This window comes from Leopardus geoffroyi, chromosome A2 (assembly GCF_018350155.1).
Source record: "Leopardus geoffroyi isolate Oge1 chromosome A2, O.geoffroyi_Oge1_pat1.0, whole genome shotgun sequence".
Taxonomy (NCBI): Eukaryota; Metazoa; Chordata; class Mammalia; order Carnivora; family Felidae; genus Leopardus; species Leopardus geoffroyi.
Genome location: NC_059331.1, coordinates 54,940,705 through 54,959,159, shown reverse-complemented (window position 1 = coordinate 54,959,159; position 18,455 = coordinate 54,940,705). Strand labels below are relative to the sequence as shown.

General features: G+C 48.0%; 1 protein-coding gene and 1 long non-coding RNA gene across 4 annotated transcripts in view; one reads left to right on the top strand and one right to left on the bottom strand.

The window, feature by feature from the left end:
* Nucleotides 1-18,455, top strand: part of FGD5 (FYVE, RhoGEF and PH domain containing 5) — a 123,532-nt gene that overhangs the window by 88,918 nt on the left and 16,159 nt on the right. The window contains exons 6-13 of one of the 2 annotated variants that reach the window (XM_045493910.1): nucleotides 743-903; nucleotides 1,165-1,321; nucleotides 1,972-2,056; nucleotides 3,837-3,887; nucleotides 4,493-4,551; nucleotides 12,394-12,465; nucleotides 13,479-13,547; nucleotides 17,473-17,556. In XM_045493910.1, coding sequence (XP_045349866.1) covers nucleotides 743-903; nucleotides 1,165-1,321; nucleotides 1,972-2,056; nucleotides 3,837-3,887; nucleotides 4,493-4,551; nucleotides 12,394-12,465; nucleotides 13,479-13,547; nucleotides 17,473-17,556 — 738 coding nt within the window. Of the gene's footprint in view, nucleotides 1-742; nucleotides 904-1,164; nucleotides 1,322-1,968; nucleotides 2,057-3,836; nucleotides 3,888-4,492; nucleotides 4,552-12,393; nucleotides 12,466-13,478; nucleotides 13,548-17,472; nucleotides 17,557-18,455 lie in introns of both variants that reach the window. The other variant, XM_045493909.1, reaches the window with a different exon arrangement.
* The window catches only part of LOC123606017, a 30,579-nt gene continuing 28,937 nt past the window's right edge, over nucleotides 16,814-18,455 (bottom strand). For both annotated transcript variants that reach the window (XR_006716046.1, XR_006716047.1), the window contains exon 5: nucleotides 16,814-17,171. This is a non-coding gene — a long non-coding RNA (uncharacterized LOC123606017). The remainder of the gene's footprint in view (nucleotides 17,172-18,455) is intronic.

The window sequence follows — 18,455 nt, the reverse complement described above, 5'->3', positions numbered from 1 at the left end:
CTCTCTCTCTGCCCTTCCCCCATTCATGCTCTGTCTCTCTCTGTCCCAAAAATAAATAAACGTTGAAAAAAAAAATTTTTTTTAATAAATAAATAAATGTAAAAAAAATTTTTTTTAAAAGAAAAGAAAACAGAGAAGAAGAAACCATTCCTAATCTTATACCCCTGACACAGCCACTGTTTACATTTCACTCCATTTCTTTTCAGCTTTTTCCTTTGTTCCTGTTTTAGACAGCCATGTCAGGGTGGAAAGACAACTGTGTATCCCTTCTTGATGTCCTAACTCTAGGACACGAATATGTTTACATAGACACCATCTGCATCGTTTTCAGTGACTGCTTAGCACCCCATGGAGTGGTTGCCTATGACTTCTTTAGACTTTGCTTTCAAACAACACAGTGCATGAACCTTTTCAAAGACAGATAACGGTAGAGCAGAGCTTTGTACTTCTTCAGAGAGGGAATTACCCAACTTTTCAGAAGAAGAGCAAAACCTAAGTTCGGGAGTGAACATGCTTGAAAGCCTCCCACTGCACCAGGAGTTGTGGTGGGTGTTCTTTGGGCATCAGTTACCTGTGAACAGCAGGTGTGTGTTACCACCCCTGTTTTACAGGTGAGAATGCTGGGGTCTGAGATGCTGGCCTAAGGTCTTGTGCTATCTGTATGTAGGCCAGGGCTTCAAAGCTGCAGGGGACTTGTGCTCAGGCCTATCAACTGTGGGATGACGGGCCTTTGGGGTTTCAGGATTTCCACGGAGCTGTCATGAGGGCCTTGGATGAAATAGACCATGAGAGCAAGGACACATTGGCCAGGGAGGAGCTGAGGCGCGGCCTGAGTGAACTCCCAGCCATCCGAGACCTTCACCAGGGGATCCTGGAGGAGCTGAGGGAGAGGCTATTGCACTGGTGAGCTGTCCATGGTCTGCTGCCCCTACTTCCATTGCACTGGGGGATGGGGTGGTTAACACCTCACAAAGTGAAACTGTGTCTCTGTTTGACCAATGCAGAAGCCGAGGTGCAGATGTTGGGTCCTTTGCCCAAAGTAAAATGAGTGTGGGAGGGTCAAGTTGGGACCACTACCCAGTGACATGAGCAATGCTCACCAACTAACACCGTGCTGGTCACGAGGCTGAGTTCTCACTGTCCCATCTCCCTACCCGGCTGCAGGGAGGACCAGCAGAAGGTGGCCGATGTCTTCCTGGCCCGGGAGCAGGAGTTTGATCACCATGCTGCTCACATCCTGCAGTTCGACAGGTGTCTGAGTCTACTTAGTGAGAACTGCCTGCATTCCCCCCGGCTGGCAGCTGCTGTCCGTGAGTTTGAGGTGGGTCCCTTGGTCCTCTGAGAACCTGCTCTAAGGATCCAGGGGTGGGGTGGGCATGGAAGGGCTTACTGAAAATCAGTGGGGCTTCTTGGTAGGTCTGAGGCTGAGGGTCAGAGGGGAAGCCCTAGCTGGGAGAGGAGAGGGTGACCCAGAAGGAGGGAACACTTAGAGCCTAGGACATACCCTGTTGGGCAATTGATGACAACTCAATCCATGAGCCCCCACCTTGGTGGGAGTTTTAGTGGCCATTCTCCCGTCCCAGTAGAAAAGCACAATGCAAGCTGGGGCCACACCCATTGGAATGACCAACAAATGGTCACTAACTGGGCATACAGTTACTGAACAGGAAAAATGAGGTTTTTTTTCTTTTACTAATACTAGATGCAAAGCAGGGACTAGGAGTTGCATGTTACCGAATATAGCACTGACTGTGAGCCTGAAGGAATGAACTGTCACAGAAGGAATGAACTGGTGCTAATCTGGGAGGCCTTCCTGGAGGAAGGGAACCTGGTTTTAGAGCTGGGGGAGAAGTTCAGTGTGGCCAGGAAGAGGTGTGGATGGGACAGTGTATGAGGGATGCCGTGAGCTTGGTGCCCTGAGACAGGGGTCTCTGATGGAGTTTTATCCTCTCTGTCTCTTGGGAGCAGCAGAGTCAGCAAGGAGGTGGCCAGAACATGAAGCACCGGCTGCTGCGGGTGGTTCAGCGCCTCTTCCAGTACCAAGTGCTCCTCACAGGTGGGCCCCACAGGAGGTCAGGGTGCACTGAGGTGATGCGGGAGGGAAGGCACCTGAGGAGGGGTGCAGGTAATGGTGGCAAGCTGTGTGATCACAGCCTCCCCTCCCACTGTGCCGGGAATGGGCAGGGGTGGGGATTGTTCTCAATTCCTGGCTCCTGACCCTCCAGACCAGCTAGACTCTGCCACCATCTTCCCTTCAGTGAAGCTTTGGACCTCTGCTGCCACCTTGGAAACCTCGCTTCAGTGGCCACCTTCTGTGTCTTCCTTCAGCCTCTCCCATCCTAAAACACATGAAGTCATACCTTCCCCTGTTCTGCATTTCCTCAGTGGGTGTCTCATTTCCCTAAATCTGTTCTTACCACCAAAGCCCTTCTTGGGGCCAAATCAGTGGACATTTTCCACCTTGGACCTACTGTGGCCATCTCTGTGGCTTTGCCACTGGTCACTTCCTGCTTCTCGAAAACCCTCCCATCCTGAGGCTTCTGTGATATACTCTCTCTGTGCCTCCCTCAGACCTCTCTGCTTACCCTTCTCCATCTGTGTTGACAATCTCCCTTCCTCTGCTGTTTCATAATAAATGTCAGTGTTTCTCAGGGCTCAGTCCTAGGTCCTGTTCCCTTCCTTCCCTCTTTACAATTACAAACTCTCCTCGGGGAATATCATCCCCTCCCTTACCTCTACCTGCCAGGAAGCACCACACCTCTGTCCAGACTCACTTACCCAGCTGCCTCCCAAATGGACAAAGTCCCTGGGCCTGGAGGACTGCTATTCCAGTAGGGGAGACAGATACCCACATGTAGAGATATGCATGTAATTCCAGGTAGGGACCAGGGCTGTAAGGAAAGTACATTAGGGCCAAGGGGCAGAGAATTTGTTCATCTGATTCTTTTCAAATGTTTATTGAGCATCTACTGTGTCCCAGGCCCTGTGCTAGATGCTGGAGGTATAGTAGTGCATTAGACAGCCAAAACTCTGTGACACTGTGGAGTTTTTACTCTAACAAGGAAATAAAAATATGGTATGTCAGTGATAAGAGCTCTGAAGAAGATAAAGGGGTTTAAGGGGATGGAGGTAAAAGTGCTCTGAATTAGATACAGCACTCAGGAAGGACCTGTCTGCGGAGGTAACACTGCACAGAGATCTCAACAAAGTGAGGACGAGGTAACACTGCACAGAGATCTCAACAAAGTGAGGACATGAACCCTCTGAAGATCTGGAAAAAGAGACTACCAAGTAGAGGGAATAGTGAGTGCAAAGGCCCTGGGGCTATTAACAGGTTTAACAGAAAAGAGTAAGAATGCCAGCATTGCCAAAATAATGCTGTGAGTGACATTGGTAGGTAGCTGTAGAGAGGCCAGCCCACATAGAGCCTGTGGGTATAAATGTGTTAAAGGTTTAACACGTCACACACCACTGTGTTGATGGTCACATATGTTCCCCCAATAGACAGTGTGCTTCTCAGAGGCAGGGTTTCACCTTGTCTGTGTCTATATGCTGAGGGCATAGCACAGTACCAGGCACACAGCAAGTGCTCAATAGTTGTTGAATGAGTGAATGGCTAGCGGTGGTAGCAGTGATGCTGGTGATGGTCCAGGGGCCTGATTTTGTCCTAGTGTGGTGTTGTAGTAGGCTAGCAAGGGTGAGGGGGTGCGTACCCCATTCTTCCGGCCCTTTTCTTCCAAGTCTGGAAAGCGGCGGCGGGGGGGGGGCTCCTGCTGCAGACAGAGGGCCTGGTCTCCCTAGGGCAGACTGACCCCTGGCTCTTGTTCTACCTGCAGACTATTTAAACAACCTTTGTCCGGACTCAGCTGAGTACGATAACACACAGGGTAAGTGCAGCATGAACCTGGAGGATGGGGACACATTTCTCTTTGGCCCCTGTCCCCTAGCTCTGGACTCTCCACCAGTTCAGGCCCGGGACATATTCCCTTCCCTGGTAGCTAGATGTGCAGTGGACATGAGACCTCTGGGGCTTCTGAGGTTATTCCCTGCTCACCTCAACCACAGGGCTCCCTGGGATGGGCTGTCATCCAGTCAAAGAAGAGGGTAATCAGCATTGGTGATAGGAGGTAGTGCCAGGTATAAAAAAGTCACCACAGTGTCCCTGTTTCCTCCCAATTCTATGTGACTGTCCTTGCATATGACCTGCCAGGACAGTCCCTATTTTAACATATTCAATTTATAGCCAAGGGAACTAAGGCACAAAGTGGTCAAATCACTGTAAAGGTCACTTAGGCAGTGGTAGCAAAGCTAGGGTTGGACCTATGACCTGACCCAGGTGTGAGAAAAATTGGTGCCACCCACATACAAGGCCCTGCAACTGTAGTGATCTTGGGGGGCAGTGGGAAGAGAGGGGAAGAAAGGAGGTGAGGATAGTGCTACTGGACTGGCCCTTCCCAGATCGCCCAGCTACCTTCTCTGCTTCCCTCCACAGGTGCACTGACCCTCATCTCCAAAGTCACAGACCGCGCCAATGACAGCATGGAGCAAGGGGTAAGTCTGTTTCCTGGGGTTCAGGTCTAGGACCTCCTCCAACCTGCCCCGGTCTGCCTTATGATACTCCACTTTTGGAGGTGCTGCAGGCAACCATCTGTGTCGTGGGACCTTGCAAAGAGTTCTTGGCCCCTGAGTTCTGTCCCTGACACTTACTATGTGACCTCAAGTGCTGTGTGTTCCTGTCCGGGTCCGTGGTTCACCATTAGGGTAGTGAGGGGAGGCTACAGACTTGTCTGAATGTGATAAGTAATGTCCAGACTGTGGTCTGAGACCACCTGCATCAGCACCTGGAGTGCCTGGTAAGCTACAGATTCCTGATAGACCTTAGCTCTTCTCAGTCAGAACATCTGGGGGTAATGTCCAGGGATGTGCATTTTTAACAAGCATTCTAGGTAAACGTTTTGCTCACAAAAGTTTGAAAACCACTCGTCCACAAGAATACGTGAGCTCTAAGTGCACGCTTGTTTCTGCCAGCAAGTGACTATTTGTTGGACACTGACCCTGTATTTACTAGTTTTCTGCCAAGGAAGGCCAACTTTATCCTACATCCCAACTCTGTTCAAGTGGCTACCTTGGTCACTTGTGTCCACATATTTTCTGTTCCACTAAGCTTTAAGTAGGCCTGAGCTTTGTGTTGAGAAGGATTCTGAGGCTGAGTCCTAGCTCGGGGGGAAAGAGTTCGGTGATCAAGTGCTGGGTTCCATGGGCACAGGTGGGAGTGATGGTGGTATGTGCACCGAGCAGTTGCCCAGCTCTGCTGGGACAGGTACACGGAGCGTCCGCATAGTGAGTCCACAGGGAGAAGAAGGGGAGGGGAGTCGCAGCTATTGGACACCTACTCTGTGCCAGACTTGCATTGGGGGTTGGAAATACAGAGGTGAGACGTGAATCCCAGGAGGAAATCACAGCTAGTGGAGCAGTAAATATGTGGACATGATAAGCATCATGAGGGAAAGAGAAAATGCCACATGGTTTAGAGAAGGGAGCCATCCCTCCCAGCCAGGGCTGTGACAAAAGATGATACAGGAGGTGCCCCCATGGGGAGGACACACACACCTCGAAGGCAGAGGGAGGAAAGATGTGCCAGGAAGAGGCATGGAGTTGGAGAAGTGTAGGTCACGGTAGAGTTCAGAGATCCACCCAGCATGGCTGGAAGATGGGAACAGGCTAGGTGAGATTGGATGAGGGTCTGGGCAAAGAGTGTGCTGAGTGTGGAGGCTGAAGCCAGCTGGCTGTGAAAATTGGTACGCCAGACATGTTGTTATCATCGGGTCCTCTGCCTTCCCGCTCCAGGGTCCGTGAGCAACTTGCTCTTGTGTGTTTTGGCATCCTGTATGTACAGTGAGATCTCCTTCGGTGTAGCCAAAGACAGAGGTGCTTTGGGGTCCCATGCCTGTCATGATATAGCAGCAGATGGGCTGGCTTCTCCACGCTTCACTTTAGCCAGGGATGCCTCTGCTTCCAAAAAGGAAAAACTAGGTCAGGAAGGGCTGGCTGTGTCTTCCCTCCTGCGGGCAAGCTCACTGCGGCACCTTCCTGTAGGAGGGGGAGCTAGCTGTAGCAGCAGCCAGATGCCCTCCTGGCTTTCTCTAAGACTGGGGTTGGGTGCTGTGCCCGGCACAGGCTGGCCCTTGTCTCTCCAGCTGCCTGTGGACACCACACTGGGCCTGCTCTGGACTAGCAGCCCCTACTGCACACTTGCTGAGATCGGGCTAGGACCCTGCCTGGGTGGTGGACAAGCAGGTCCAGATGAACCCTATCCCAAGGCAGAGCTCAGTGGCTTGAGTGGCTAAAGGGTGGGCTGGAGCTCTGCCTCTCTTTCCCCATGGTCACTCCCCATCTCAGGCCTCAACACCTCCCAACCCTGCCATTCCATTCTTCATCTGGAAGCCAGAGTAATCCTATTAAAATATATCTGATGGTGCCATTCCCCCATTTTACAAAGCCTTCTATGTTTTCACATTGCCTCTGGTCGAATCTGGGAAGTACTCATTGGTTGTGAGAACCAGGGAGGTCTTCCTGGAGGCAGGCAGCAACATTCACATGGGTTTATGCTCCCATCAAACCATTGCCCCAACTCCCCACAAAGGTAGCTAAGCTAGAGGTATGATTTCTTGAAAGAACCAGATCCCACCACCCCAAAATGGGGCCCATCTATCTACCTGACACCTGGTCTGAAATGCCACCAATAAGCTCACTAGGATACTGTACTGACAGCCAAGCGTAACTGTAAATCCATTGAGCAGCCTGTTTACAGAAAACTGTTAGGTGATGGGAGAAGCATCAGGAAACATGACTCTAAGAGGTGAGCCCAGGTAGTCCGTCCCCTGCTGTGATCACTTTTCGATGGAGGACAAGGAATAAATGTGAAAGGATGGGAAAGTCTTGGAAGTAGGAAAGGTCGTCCTCACTAGCTTTTCAGGAAAGGCTGTGGCAGATTCCCACATGGTGTCCTACTCACGGTGATCACAACTGCCTCTATTAGCCCAAGATTGTGCCCGACATTCTCCTCTAATCCTCAGGAGAGCTATTACCAGCCCAGTGTCACAAGCAAGGAAGCTGAGGCCTGGAGAGACAAGTGGCTTCACCCAGGATCACTCAGCTCTCGGCATGGGAGCCGGGTTTGAACTCGAGCCTTTCTTGGCTACCAGGCCAGACATGCCTGCACACATCACTCACAGGTTCAGACTTGCAACTTCACACACATCTGTGCATGAAAACGCATCCAGGTGCCCATGCACACAGCACCTGCTCCTCTCTCGTGACACACATAAATGTACACATGGACCGTTTTTCTCTCTTTCCCACATTTGGATTTTTCTTTTTTTGTTTGTATCAACTCAGCCATGGGAATGTCATGAAACGTAGGGGTGGAGGTTTGGAGTTGGCTCCCAGGTTTGTGAGCACAGGGAACTCCTTCAAGGATTGGTCACAGGTTACCTCAGAGAGTGCATGCACCTTGGTTCTAATTTCAGTTACTCAGACCAAGTCTCAGGGGATTCCCTAGAAGAAAATCCCACATCTGCTTGCAGGGTCCGTCTTTCGAGGCTTTTGATCAGATTTGCCATTGCGTGTCCTCTTCCCCACAGCACGAAAGTAAACTGTCTCCCCCCAGAAGAGAGTGAGGGGACATGTGCGAGTCTGGGGTCTCCGATTTGCACCATCTGGTTTTTTTTTAATGAACTTAAAAAAATTTCTTATTGAGGTACAGTATAACCATTACTATTATTATTTAATTTTTTATTTTTTAAATGTTTATTTATTTTGAGAAAGAGACAGAGAGAGTGTGAACGGGGGAGGGACAGAGAGAAAGGGAGACACAGAATCTGAAGCAAACTCCAGGCTCTGAGCTGTCAGCACAGAGCCCAACGTGGGGTTTGAACCCACAAACCGTGAGATCATGACCTGAGCCAAAGTCAAACACTTAACCGACTGCACCACCCAGGCACCCCCCATCTTAACCATTATTAACACAGTCCCTCGGCATTAAGTACATTGACGTTGTTTTGTGACCATCACCACCATCCACCTTCAGAACTCTTTCTCTCTCTCCAGTTGAAACTGTTCCCATTAAACGCTAAGCCCTCATTTCCCCTCCTCCCAGCCCCTGGTGACCAACCTTCCTACTTTCTGGACAGAGTTTATTGTTGAGAACATTTTAAACTTACAGAAAAAAAATTAAGAAAGATAATACGAAGAGCTCCCATGTATCCCACACACAGTTTCTCCTATTACTAGCATCTTTATGTTAGTCAAGTACATTAAAGACCCAGTATTGATACAGTATTATTAACTAAAGTTCATTCAGGTTTCCTTCATCTTTGCCTAATGTTTGTTCCAAGTTCCCACCCAGGATATCATATCACCTTTAGTCTTCGTGTTCCCTTAGGCTCCTCTTGACTGTGATGGTTGCTCAGATTTCCCTTGTTTTTGATGACCTTGACTAATTTGAAGAATACTGGTCCAGGTATATTGTAGAATGCCCCCTATTGGAATTTGTCTGATACTTTTCTCATAAACAGACTGGGTTCATAGATTTTGGGGAGAAAGATCATGGAAGCAAAGTACCACTTTCATGACATCGTACCAAAGGTGCATACTAGCACCATGGTTTATGAGTGTTGTTGTAGACCTTGCCCACCTGGCTGCAGGTGCGTTTATCAGGTTTCTCCATTTCTTTATTTAAACTCCATAAAGTTATCCTCTTCTCCCCTCCTAGTCCATGCTCTTTAGAAGAATGTCACTATGCACGGCCCACATTTAAGGAATGAGGAATTATGCTTCCTCTCGTTGAGGGCAGAGCACCTACCTAAATTATGTGGAATTCTGCATGGGATATTTGTCTCTTCTCCCTTATTTATTAATGTATTTACTCATTATAAATAAATAATTTATGTTATTAAGGGCTCACAGATATTTATTTTATGTTAAGGTTATAATCTCATACCGTTTTATTTCTTTTATTTCTCAAATTGTTCCAGTTTTGGCCATTGGGAGCCCTGTCAGTTGGTTTCTCCGTACTCTCCACATATCCCCATCAATATGGATTTGGGTGGGATATTTTGGTTTGCCTATTTTTTTTTTAGCACTTTCATTATTTATTTTTTTTTAGCACTTTCCTACTTTCTGTCACTATAAAAATCTCCAGACTCATCTTGTGTATTTCCTGCCTTAGCCTTAGAATCAGCCATTTCTGCAAGGAGTCCTGGTTCCTTCAGTTGGATTAATGGTATTAGAAACGAAGGTCTGGTCACCAAGTAGGCTATCATTTCTTTCAGGTCCTCTTACTTACAGAGCAAAGAATTATATGTGTATATAGTAACCTGTGTGTATAGTCATGTCTATAGATATTTCTGTACACGACCATCTGTATCTATATTAAGGTAAATATGTATCCCTACTGATAGCTCCAATTCTTTTTTTTTTAATGTTTATTTATTTTTGAGAGAGTGCAAGTGGGGGAGGGGAAGAAAGAAGGGGACAGAAGATCCAAAGTGGGCTCTTTACTGACAGGCTGACAGCAGCAAGCCTGATGTTGGAGCTCAAACTCACTAACTGCAAAGATCATGACCTGAGCTGAAGTCAGACAGTCAACCGACTGAGCCACCCAAGTGCCCCTGATAGCTCCAATTCTGATCACTTCTATGTGGATCATTCCAGTCTCCTCCCTTGGCTTATCTATAAATTTCCACTCTAGCAGTGAGATACCTGGGTCCCACCATCCATCACCCATTTACTTAATTGGTCAGTTTACCTTCATTCTTGAAAGTTATTTTCCTGGGAAAAATATCTGGATTGACCAGTTTTGTTTTTTTTTTTTCCTTTTTACTATTTTAAAGATACCACTCTTATAGCCTATATAATTTCTGATAAGGAATCCACTGTAATGTTTATATTTATCCCTTTTAAATAGTGTGTCCCTTTTTTCTGGCTGCCTTCAAGATCTCTTTACAACTGACTTTTAGAAGTTTGACTATGATGTCTTAGTATGTGTGTTTTTAAGGGGCTGTGGATGGTATTTGTCTTGTGATTCTCAGGCTTCCTGGATCTGTTGTCATTCATTAATTTTGGAAAATTGTGTTAGATGCCCTGTTCTTTCCCCCCACCCCCTGCATTCTTTTTTCTCTTTGTGTTTCAGTTTGGTCAGTCTCAACTTTCATACCTCCAAGTTCAGTCTTTCCTCAGGTGTGATCAGTTTGCTGCAAAGCCTGTCAAGGGAATTCTTCATTTCTGATATCACGTTTGTTGTTTTTAACATTTCCATTTGATTCTCTTGTATAGTCTCCATCCCTGCTGAAATTCTCCATCTGTTCATGCATGCTGCCTACCTTTCCCACTAGCTCTTTTAACATATTGATCGTAATTACTCTGAAGTCCCTGTCTGATGGTTCTAACATTTGTGTCACCTCTAATAAGAGGTGGTTTTGTTAAATGCTTTATTTCCTGAAAATGAGTTGGGGTACTTCCTTGCGTTTTGTGTTTCTTATAATGTTCGATTGGATGCCAGGTATTATGTGTTGGAAGAATTGTAGAGACTGAGGGAAATAGTATCTACCCCAGAAGTGGGAGTGCTTCTTTTCTTATCTTGCCATTCATGTAGGGGGTGGGAGCTGAGTCAGTCCAGTCAACTAGGTGAGTTGGCTTTGGGTTTTGTTGTTGCTTTTGTCACCTTCAGAGCCCCACAGACTTCACACTCCTCCAGAAGAGGGCTGCTATAACCTGATACTGTTTGTGGGGCCTGAGATACTGGAGAGTTTTTCTCATTGTCCTTGTCTCCACCCTCAGCTTTTAGCAATCCCTGCACCACAGAAGAGGCCTCTCTCCATGCTCTTGTCTCTTCTCAGAGGTAGACCGCTGTTTCCTGTTACTCAGTGCTTGGCTTATAAGTGTCTGCTCTCCTGGACAAGCCTCAGTCCCAAGCAGGGCCTGCAAGCCAGGCCTTCTCTGCTTTCTGGCACCTCCTCTGCACGGTAGCCACACACGCTGCCTTGTAGCCATGGCAGGTCTTGGGCAGGTTTCTGCTTAGTATTACTGCACAATCCTGGGCCCAGTGGGTACTTTCCCTCTTCTTGGGGAAGACAGCTCTTGCTTCTGCCCTTTCCCCAGAAGCAGTGAGTGGCATTTTGCTTGTCCTCTGGGAGTGGGTTACTCGGCCTCTCCTGGGGACTGAGGGTTTTGCACCAGAGAGGGGCCTGGGGAAGTTGGCAGGGTTTTATGCCAGCCTGCCCCCCCAGTGGCAACCCGCATGCCTTCACCACCAAGGCTCCCTGCCCTGCCCCTAGTGTTCCTTGTGAGCACCTGGTGGGAGCTTTGAGAGAAGAGCTTGCAAGTGACTGCATTTTTCCTGTGTCTGGGGCTCTGTTATTCTAAACTATCCCATCAGCCCCCACCCAACCTTTCAGAATCCATTAACATTTTAGCTGCTTTCTTCTCATCCTCCTTTATGCTGGCCACCTCCTCCTCCTGTGTGTTGCAGCAATTCATGTGTCTCATGTCTCTGAAGGGGCTTGTCAGTCTTTGGGATTCGGTTCAGTTGGTTGCCTTTTACTTCAGCCTCCAATAGGTGTGAGAAGAGTTGTGATTCTGTACGTTATCTTTTTCTCACTATTAGAGAAAAGGTGGGGGCACTGTTGCCTTGCAATTTCCCTACACACAGTTGTCACCTTATTAGTTGACTTAAGACCCTGACCCTGCATAAGGTTCAGGGGACACCTACCTCATGGGTTAAGTGCTTGTTATTTCTAGCATAATGGGGTACTGTGCAGAGGGAGGGTAGGTATGTCACTGCATACTGTGGATAGCCCAGTGAGGGACCAACAAGGAGTTCCCAGGCACACATATTTTTCTTCAAAGAACACAGATCTGTTTCTTCCCCAGGTGGAAGATTTTCTTGATTACTTTCCCTCAGAGGCCCCCCCTGGGCTGCAATCCCAGAGAGAGTCTGGCCTTGGGCATCTGACCCCTCTGGATTAGTGATGGCTAGATGCTCCAGGCCTTTCAGGGGACACAGATTGAGAGGAGGAGCCATGGCCTAGCGATAAATATGGGTATCAGCACAACAAGGGCAGGTGACTGTCCCCATGGCACACAGAAGATGGTGGTGTCAGATCGCAGGCCCAGAGGGACTAGCCTGAGTATGGGCAGTCCACATGTCTGGTACCCTGCAAGGCCGGGCTCAGATCCCAGTCTTGCCACTGACAGGAGGTCAGATTTAGGGCAAGGCCCTCCTGAACTCTGTTTTCCTCCTTTGAGGTAGAAGCAATGCCACTTCTAATAGAGGGGATAAGACTCCTTAAAGGGGTCCTGACCATCTCCCCATTGCCCTGCTTCCTCCCACAGGAAAACCTGCAGAAGCTGGTCCACATTGAGCACAGTGTTCGAGGCCAAGGGGATCTCCTCCAGCCAGGAAGGGTGAGTGCCACTGCCGCCATGGGCAGGGACAGAGGGCGGCCTGGTAGGCAGGCGGGTGAGGCTCTGATAAGACCCATTGTTCAGCTGGGCTGGTCCCAGACAGGCCTGGCTGCAGGTGCTGTTTACCCGAGGAGGGGGAGGGGGAAGGGCAGGGGAGGGTTCTGCTGGGCTCACAAGGCCCAGGGGCTGCCTCCCCTCGGGTTTTCCACTTTCCAGACCTTTAAAGAAACAGTGCCATTTGGGTTCATGTCCCTGTGGTTCTTTTCACCTCTAAGAAGAAGAGACACCAAGTATTTTTAGCTTAGCCCAGCATTGCTAGAAAATCAGGAAAACCATCTCCCAAAAACCATGCTCCTACAAAGCATCTTAAAAATAACATTTTTCCAGAGACAAATTTACCCACTTTTAAGCTTCCAAATGGAAAACACAAAACTCAGCTCAAAAATAGTCAAAGATGTGTTTGTTACCTGTTATGGTCAATGAAGGACAAGAGACATAGACATGAGAGGTGTTATGTTCAGGATATTTTATTCATAATTAACAGGGATCTCATTGGTCTGAGAGTCTATAAAATCACACCTAATGGTTTGGCCTTGGCTCACCAGTTCAGTAAATATTTATTAAATATTTTCTTTATGTTAAGTAACTTTAGATATCTATTTTAATCATTCTCCGGAATTAATGAGCCTGTAGCAACCGTTCACGGGTCTTCAGCTGTTTAGCAAACCTTCATAGGCTTTGTTCTGAAGGGCTCCCCATGGCAGCAAACGAGGGAAAGAGTCACTGTCTCGACCCCTCAGAGACCAGAACAGTGTCTGGGGCTTGCTAGAAGTCAAGGCAGACTGACTGCTCCTAAGAAGCAAACATGGGCATCTCGCTAAAGCCGGGAATTCACCCATTAGTTGTTCTGTGGTACTTTGGGAGGCACCAAGATTTAAGTTTCCTGCTCGGGGCCTCCCCCCACTCTTCTTGGGCATCAGCCTGACTTCTCAGGTCTGCTTCTGTCCCCACAGGAGTTTCTGAAGGAAGGGACACTGATGAAAGTAACAGGGAAAAGCAGACGGCCCCGGCACCTGTTCCTGGTAAGTACCTGGTGCCCAGCCAAGCCCCAGGACTGTCAAATTTTGTGAAATTTTCTTGGGTCATTATTCAAAGGCAACTGGAGTTGGGGGGTGGGGGGCCTAGAACAGAGCCGAATATTTAGGCTGAAGATCATTCTACAGAGCTGAGCTTTCCAGAGGTCTGAGGGCTTAACCATTGCCAACCACAGTCCTTCCCTCATTTATTATTTGAGCGATTTTAAATGGAATGTTGCCAAAATTTAATTGCCTGTGTCCCCATTTCAAACATCCTAACACTGGGAAATTCTTACACTAGAGATAGCTGTTCAACCGCCTTATCTAACACGCGCGAAAGCTGAGATCTAGAAGGGGGAGTTTCCTGGGCCAGATCTCCCAGCAGGTTGGTGGCAGAGGCCCAGAAGGGAACCAGGGTTGTGACCCCAGTCTAGCACTTTCTCCACTGTGCACAAGACAGAGTACAGTGTAACATTTCTGATGATTTGCAGCCACAGTCTGGAATACCAGGGAATGTCCAGGCCTGTTGCATGGTAACATCAACCTCTGTGGCTGTTGAGTTAGAAGCAATAATTTTCCCCAATCCTATGGCCCAAAGTTGTTTTGCTTTTTAAGTTCTTCTACCTGCTGGGTGTAATTTTCTCTGTTCTTCATGATTTTAACTTTCATTTTTTGTTACTGTCAGTCAAGGCTGCCCTTAAGAGCCTCTTATACTTTGTTAGGATTGTGTGAGAAGTAATAATAAACAGGCTGTAAGTGTCTAAGAACTCTGTTTCAGATATTTACTGAGCACCTCCTATGTGCTGGGCACTGGAAACAAAGAGATAAAGTCTCATGCTGTGCCGTCAACCTTCAGTGTCTGATGTAACTACCGAGTTATGAGCATGACATGGACAGAACCTCAGGTCTATGGGAGCAAAGAGGGAGGTCAACGAGAGTCAGGGAATAAAAAGATGGACAATAGCGTCAGCAGCAGTGATGTTTGTTATATGTTCACTGGTGCTACACACTGTGCTAAGTATATGTTTCCTGGAGAAATGGTACCTCGTTAAGCCCAGAAGGAAGGGTAAGAAGTCTGTCCTTCCCCCCTCCCTTTCTCCCCATTTTTCTGTCTCTCTTCCCTCCCTCATGTTCCCTCCAGCATCTAGTTGGCTTCATCGTGGCCTTTCCCTCACTCATCTCCATGCTGGGCTTGGGTCTCTCATATCCCCTCATTATAATTAGGCCATAGCTCCTGCTGAATCTGGGTCCCCTTCTTTGCTCTGTCTTAGCATAGGACCTTCATAAATATCACCTAGAGAGAGAGATGGGAGGAGGATACACAGGTTCCTGAACCAGGAAGAGCCGTGATAAACACACTTAAGAATTTTTCTTCCTCATAGGTACCAGTTTCATAAAGTAATTGTAACTGTAGAACAAAGTCAGGGCCTCTGCCCACCAATGCAATGCACAGGGGTTTCAGTAATGCTACAGAGTGGTTCCCACCATGACCCGAAGTGATAGGTGGGGTTTCCCACTGGTGGCTCATTATTGTGAGAGATTCCCCTTTACTCCTCCATGAAGGATTCCTCTCCCTTCCTCCAAATCGAGCTATAAAATACCTGCTTTGAAGAAGAGAACTGTGGGCAATCAGGAGGCAGCCTGGTTCTGACCACACATAAAACCCCAGGGTGCTAATGGCAGTTGCTATGGCAGCAGGTGCCTGAGGGGCAGCCGCAAAAAGGCGGGGACTGTTCTGATGAGTGACACAAGCCAGTTCCCCAGGGTGGGCAGGCTTGTGAGCAAGGCTCTGTGCCCAGGTTTGGTCACTGTCCCCAGATGGGGCAAGAACTCAACTGCATGGCCACCCCCCACACACCACACCTGAACACACTGGAGGCACATTCATTTGCTGATGACCCTGACTCTGCCACTTACAAGCTTTGTGCCTGTGAGCAGGTTGTCTAAGCTGTCTGTGAAATGAGGATGGTAATAATGGTGCCTGCCTGATGGGAGTGTTGGAGGCATGAATTGAGATCAGGGTGCTTAGCCCAAGAGCTGGCACAGAGTGAGTGTCCAGTAGGACAGTAGCTCTTGTCATTATTAGAAGGGCAGAGCTGAAAGGGTCTTTGAAGGTTCCTCTGATCTGGGGGTCAGCCTGACACCTGTTTTTGTTAATAAAGGTCTATGGGAACACAGTCTCATGCATCTGTTAGTGGATTGTCTGTGAATGCTTTTGGGCTACAATGACTGAGTTGAATAGTTGTGACAGAAACTGTATGACCTGCAAAGACTTAAATATTTACTATCTACCCTTCATTAAAAGTTTTCTGGCTCCTGGTCTACTCCAACTCTGGTTAGAGACAGTGAGGTCCAGAGAGAGGAAGGGTTTGCCTGAGTCCACCCAGCGGCTCTGTGTCCAAGCCAGGTGTCCCACACTGCTCTTGTTGGCATATTGGGATGTTGGGATCCTAAGAGCTGGAGGCAGGAAGCCTCATCTATTCTTTTCCCTCCCTCAGCAGACTCTCTACAGGGAGAGGAAGTGCTAATCCTGAGTTCTTGCTCTGTTTCAGCCCCTTAGATGCCTTGTCCTGTTCAGTCCTTGCAACACCCCTAGTTTACACTGGCTCCTACATACAGTGGGCTCACTGGTGCCATTCTCTGTCTTGGCATCTGTAATATGGTAGGGGCAGCAATGACCCCTTCTTTGCAGGGAGGAAGCTGGGGCTCAGAGAGAGAGAAATGGCCTGTCCACAGTCACACAGCTGCTACAGAGCAGAGTGAAGATTGATGTGTCTTTTCAAACTGTAAACCTTTTAGCTAAACAGAAACGCTCTCCCCTAAGGAGGTGAGGGGACTTGCACTATGTTCCTTCTGGTCTGCCTTGCATGGGGGCAAGGAGCTTCAATTGTTCAGTTAGCAAATATTAATTGAGTACCTACTGTGGTCACTGGAGGTATACCAGTGACCAGGACCCACCAGCTTTCTATGCTCAAGGAGCTTCCTCCCTCCCTCTCTCTCTTCCTTCCTTGACTATACTTTACGGAGTCTTCATTTACAGAGTAAAATGCATCAATCTTAAGTGTATATATCTGCCTATTGACTAATGTGTATCGTTGTGTAACCACCCTCTGGATCAAGATACAGAATATTTCTTTTTTTTTTTTTAATGTTTATTTATTTTTGAAGGAGAGAGAAACAGAGTGTGAGCTGGGGAGGGGCAGAGAGAGAAGGAGACACAGAATCCCAAGCAGGCTCCAGGCTCTGAGCTGTCAGCACAGAGCCCAATGTGGGGCTTGAACCCACGAACCGTGAGATCACGACCCGAGCCAAAGTCGGCGCTTAACCGACTGAGCCATCCAGGCTCCCCAAGATACAGAATATTTCTTGAATGTTCACCTGTGCCTCTTAGCACTCACTTCCTCCACCCCCTGTTCGGGCAACCACTGGCCTAATTTCCATCACTACAGGTTAGCTTTTCCTGATCTGGCACTTCATATAAATGTTATGAAGCAGTGTATCCTCCTCTGTGTCTGGCTTCTTTCACTTGGCATGTCTTCGAAATTCATCCATGCTGTCGTGTGTACCATCAGTTCCTTTTGGTTGCTACATAGTACTCCACAGTGCTACCTGGTTCTTTGATGCAGTCACCTGTTGAGTAGACATTTGGGTCATTTCCACTATTTTGCTCTTATGAATAAAGCCTCTGTGAACATCCCTGCACTTGACTTTTTGTGGACATCTACATTTATTTCCTCTTTAAGTTTCTACCTAGGAGTGGAATTTCAGGGAAAGGACTCACATTTTAGCTCAGAGTGGTTCTGCTCTCCTGTGGGGGGTCACTGGGGAATGCAGGATGCCTCTGCTCCCCAGAGGTCAGTGATCCTCCAGGACACAGCCTACGTTGCCTTCTGGGGTCAAGACACGTCTGATGGGATTTCCTTCTCCCCAGATGAGCGATGTGCTCCTATACACGTATCCCCAGAAAGATGGGAAGTACCGGCTGAAGAACACCTTGTCAATGGCCAGCATGAAGGTAAATGCTTGGTGTTAAGCACCCTGTTGGGTGGGTGGAGGGAGACCCCAGGGGAGGAGAGATAGCATCCCCGCTTCTAGGAGCCCACATACCAGTGGGACCAGTGGGACCAGTGGGAAGAGGCAGCCCCAAGGAAACAGCGTTACATTGTGGGTTACAGCAGGAGAGGGGGGAGGGTAGGAGGACTACCTGGAGGAGGGGCGCTGAGTCCCTTATGGTAGATAATATTTGGACAGATGGGGAAGAGGAAAAGGCATCCTAAAAAAAGGGCAATTCATAAGGAAACCCTTGGAGGGAGGAAACAAAGTGGGGGTATGGCAAAGTTTTTTAAATTGTGATAAAATATACATAACATAAAATGTACCTGTTAACCATTTTTAAGCATACAGTTTAGCGGCATTACGCACATTCACACTGTTGTGCAACCGTCACTACCATTCATTTCTAGAACTTTTTTATCATCCCTAGATGAAACTCTCCCCATTGAACACTAACTCCCTATTCCTCCAGCGCCCTACCCCTGGCACCCACCATCCTACTTTCTGTCTCTAGGAATTTGCTCTAGATAATTCACATGAGTAGAATCATACGGTATTTGTCTTTTTATGACTGGCCCATTTCAGCACAGTGTCCTCAAGGTGAGTTCATGTCGCAGCCTGTGTCAGAATTTCCTTACTTTTTTATGGTTTAATGATATTCCGTTGTACATATAGACCATTTTTGTTTTTCCATTCATCCATAGATGGACACTTGAGTTCTTCCACCTTTTGGCTACTGTGAATAATGCTGCTATGAACATGGTATACGGGGATCTCTTTGAGAACCCGCTTTCAATCCTTTTAGGTACATACCCACTCTCTTAGGGGTGGATGGGTGCCTACAGACCACACAGTTGGAGC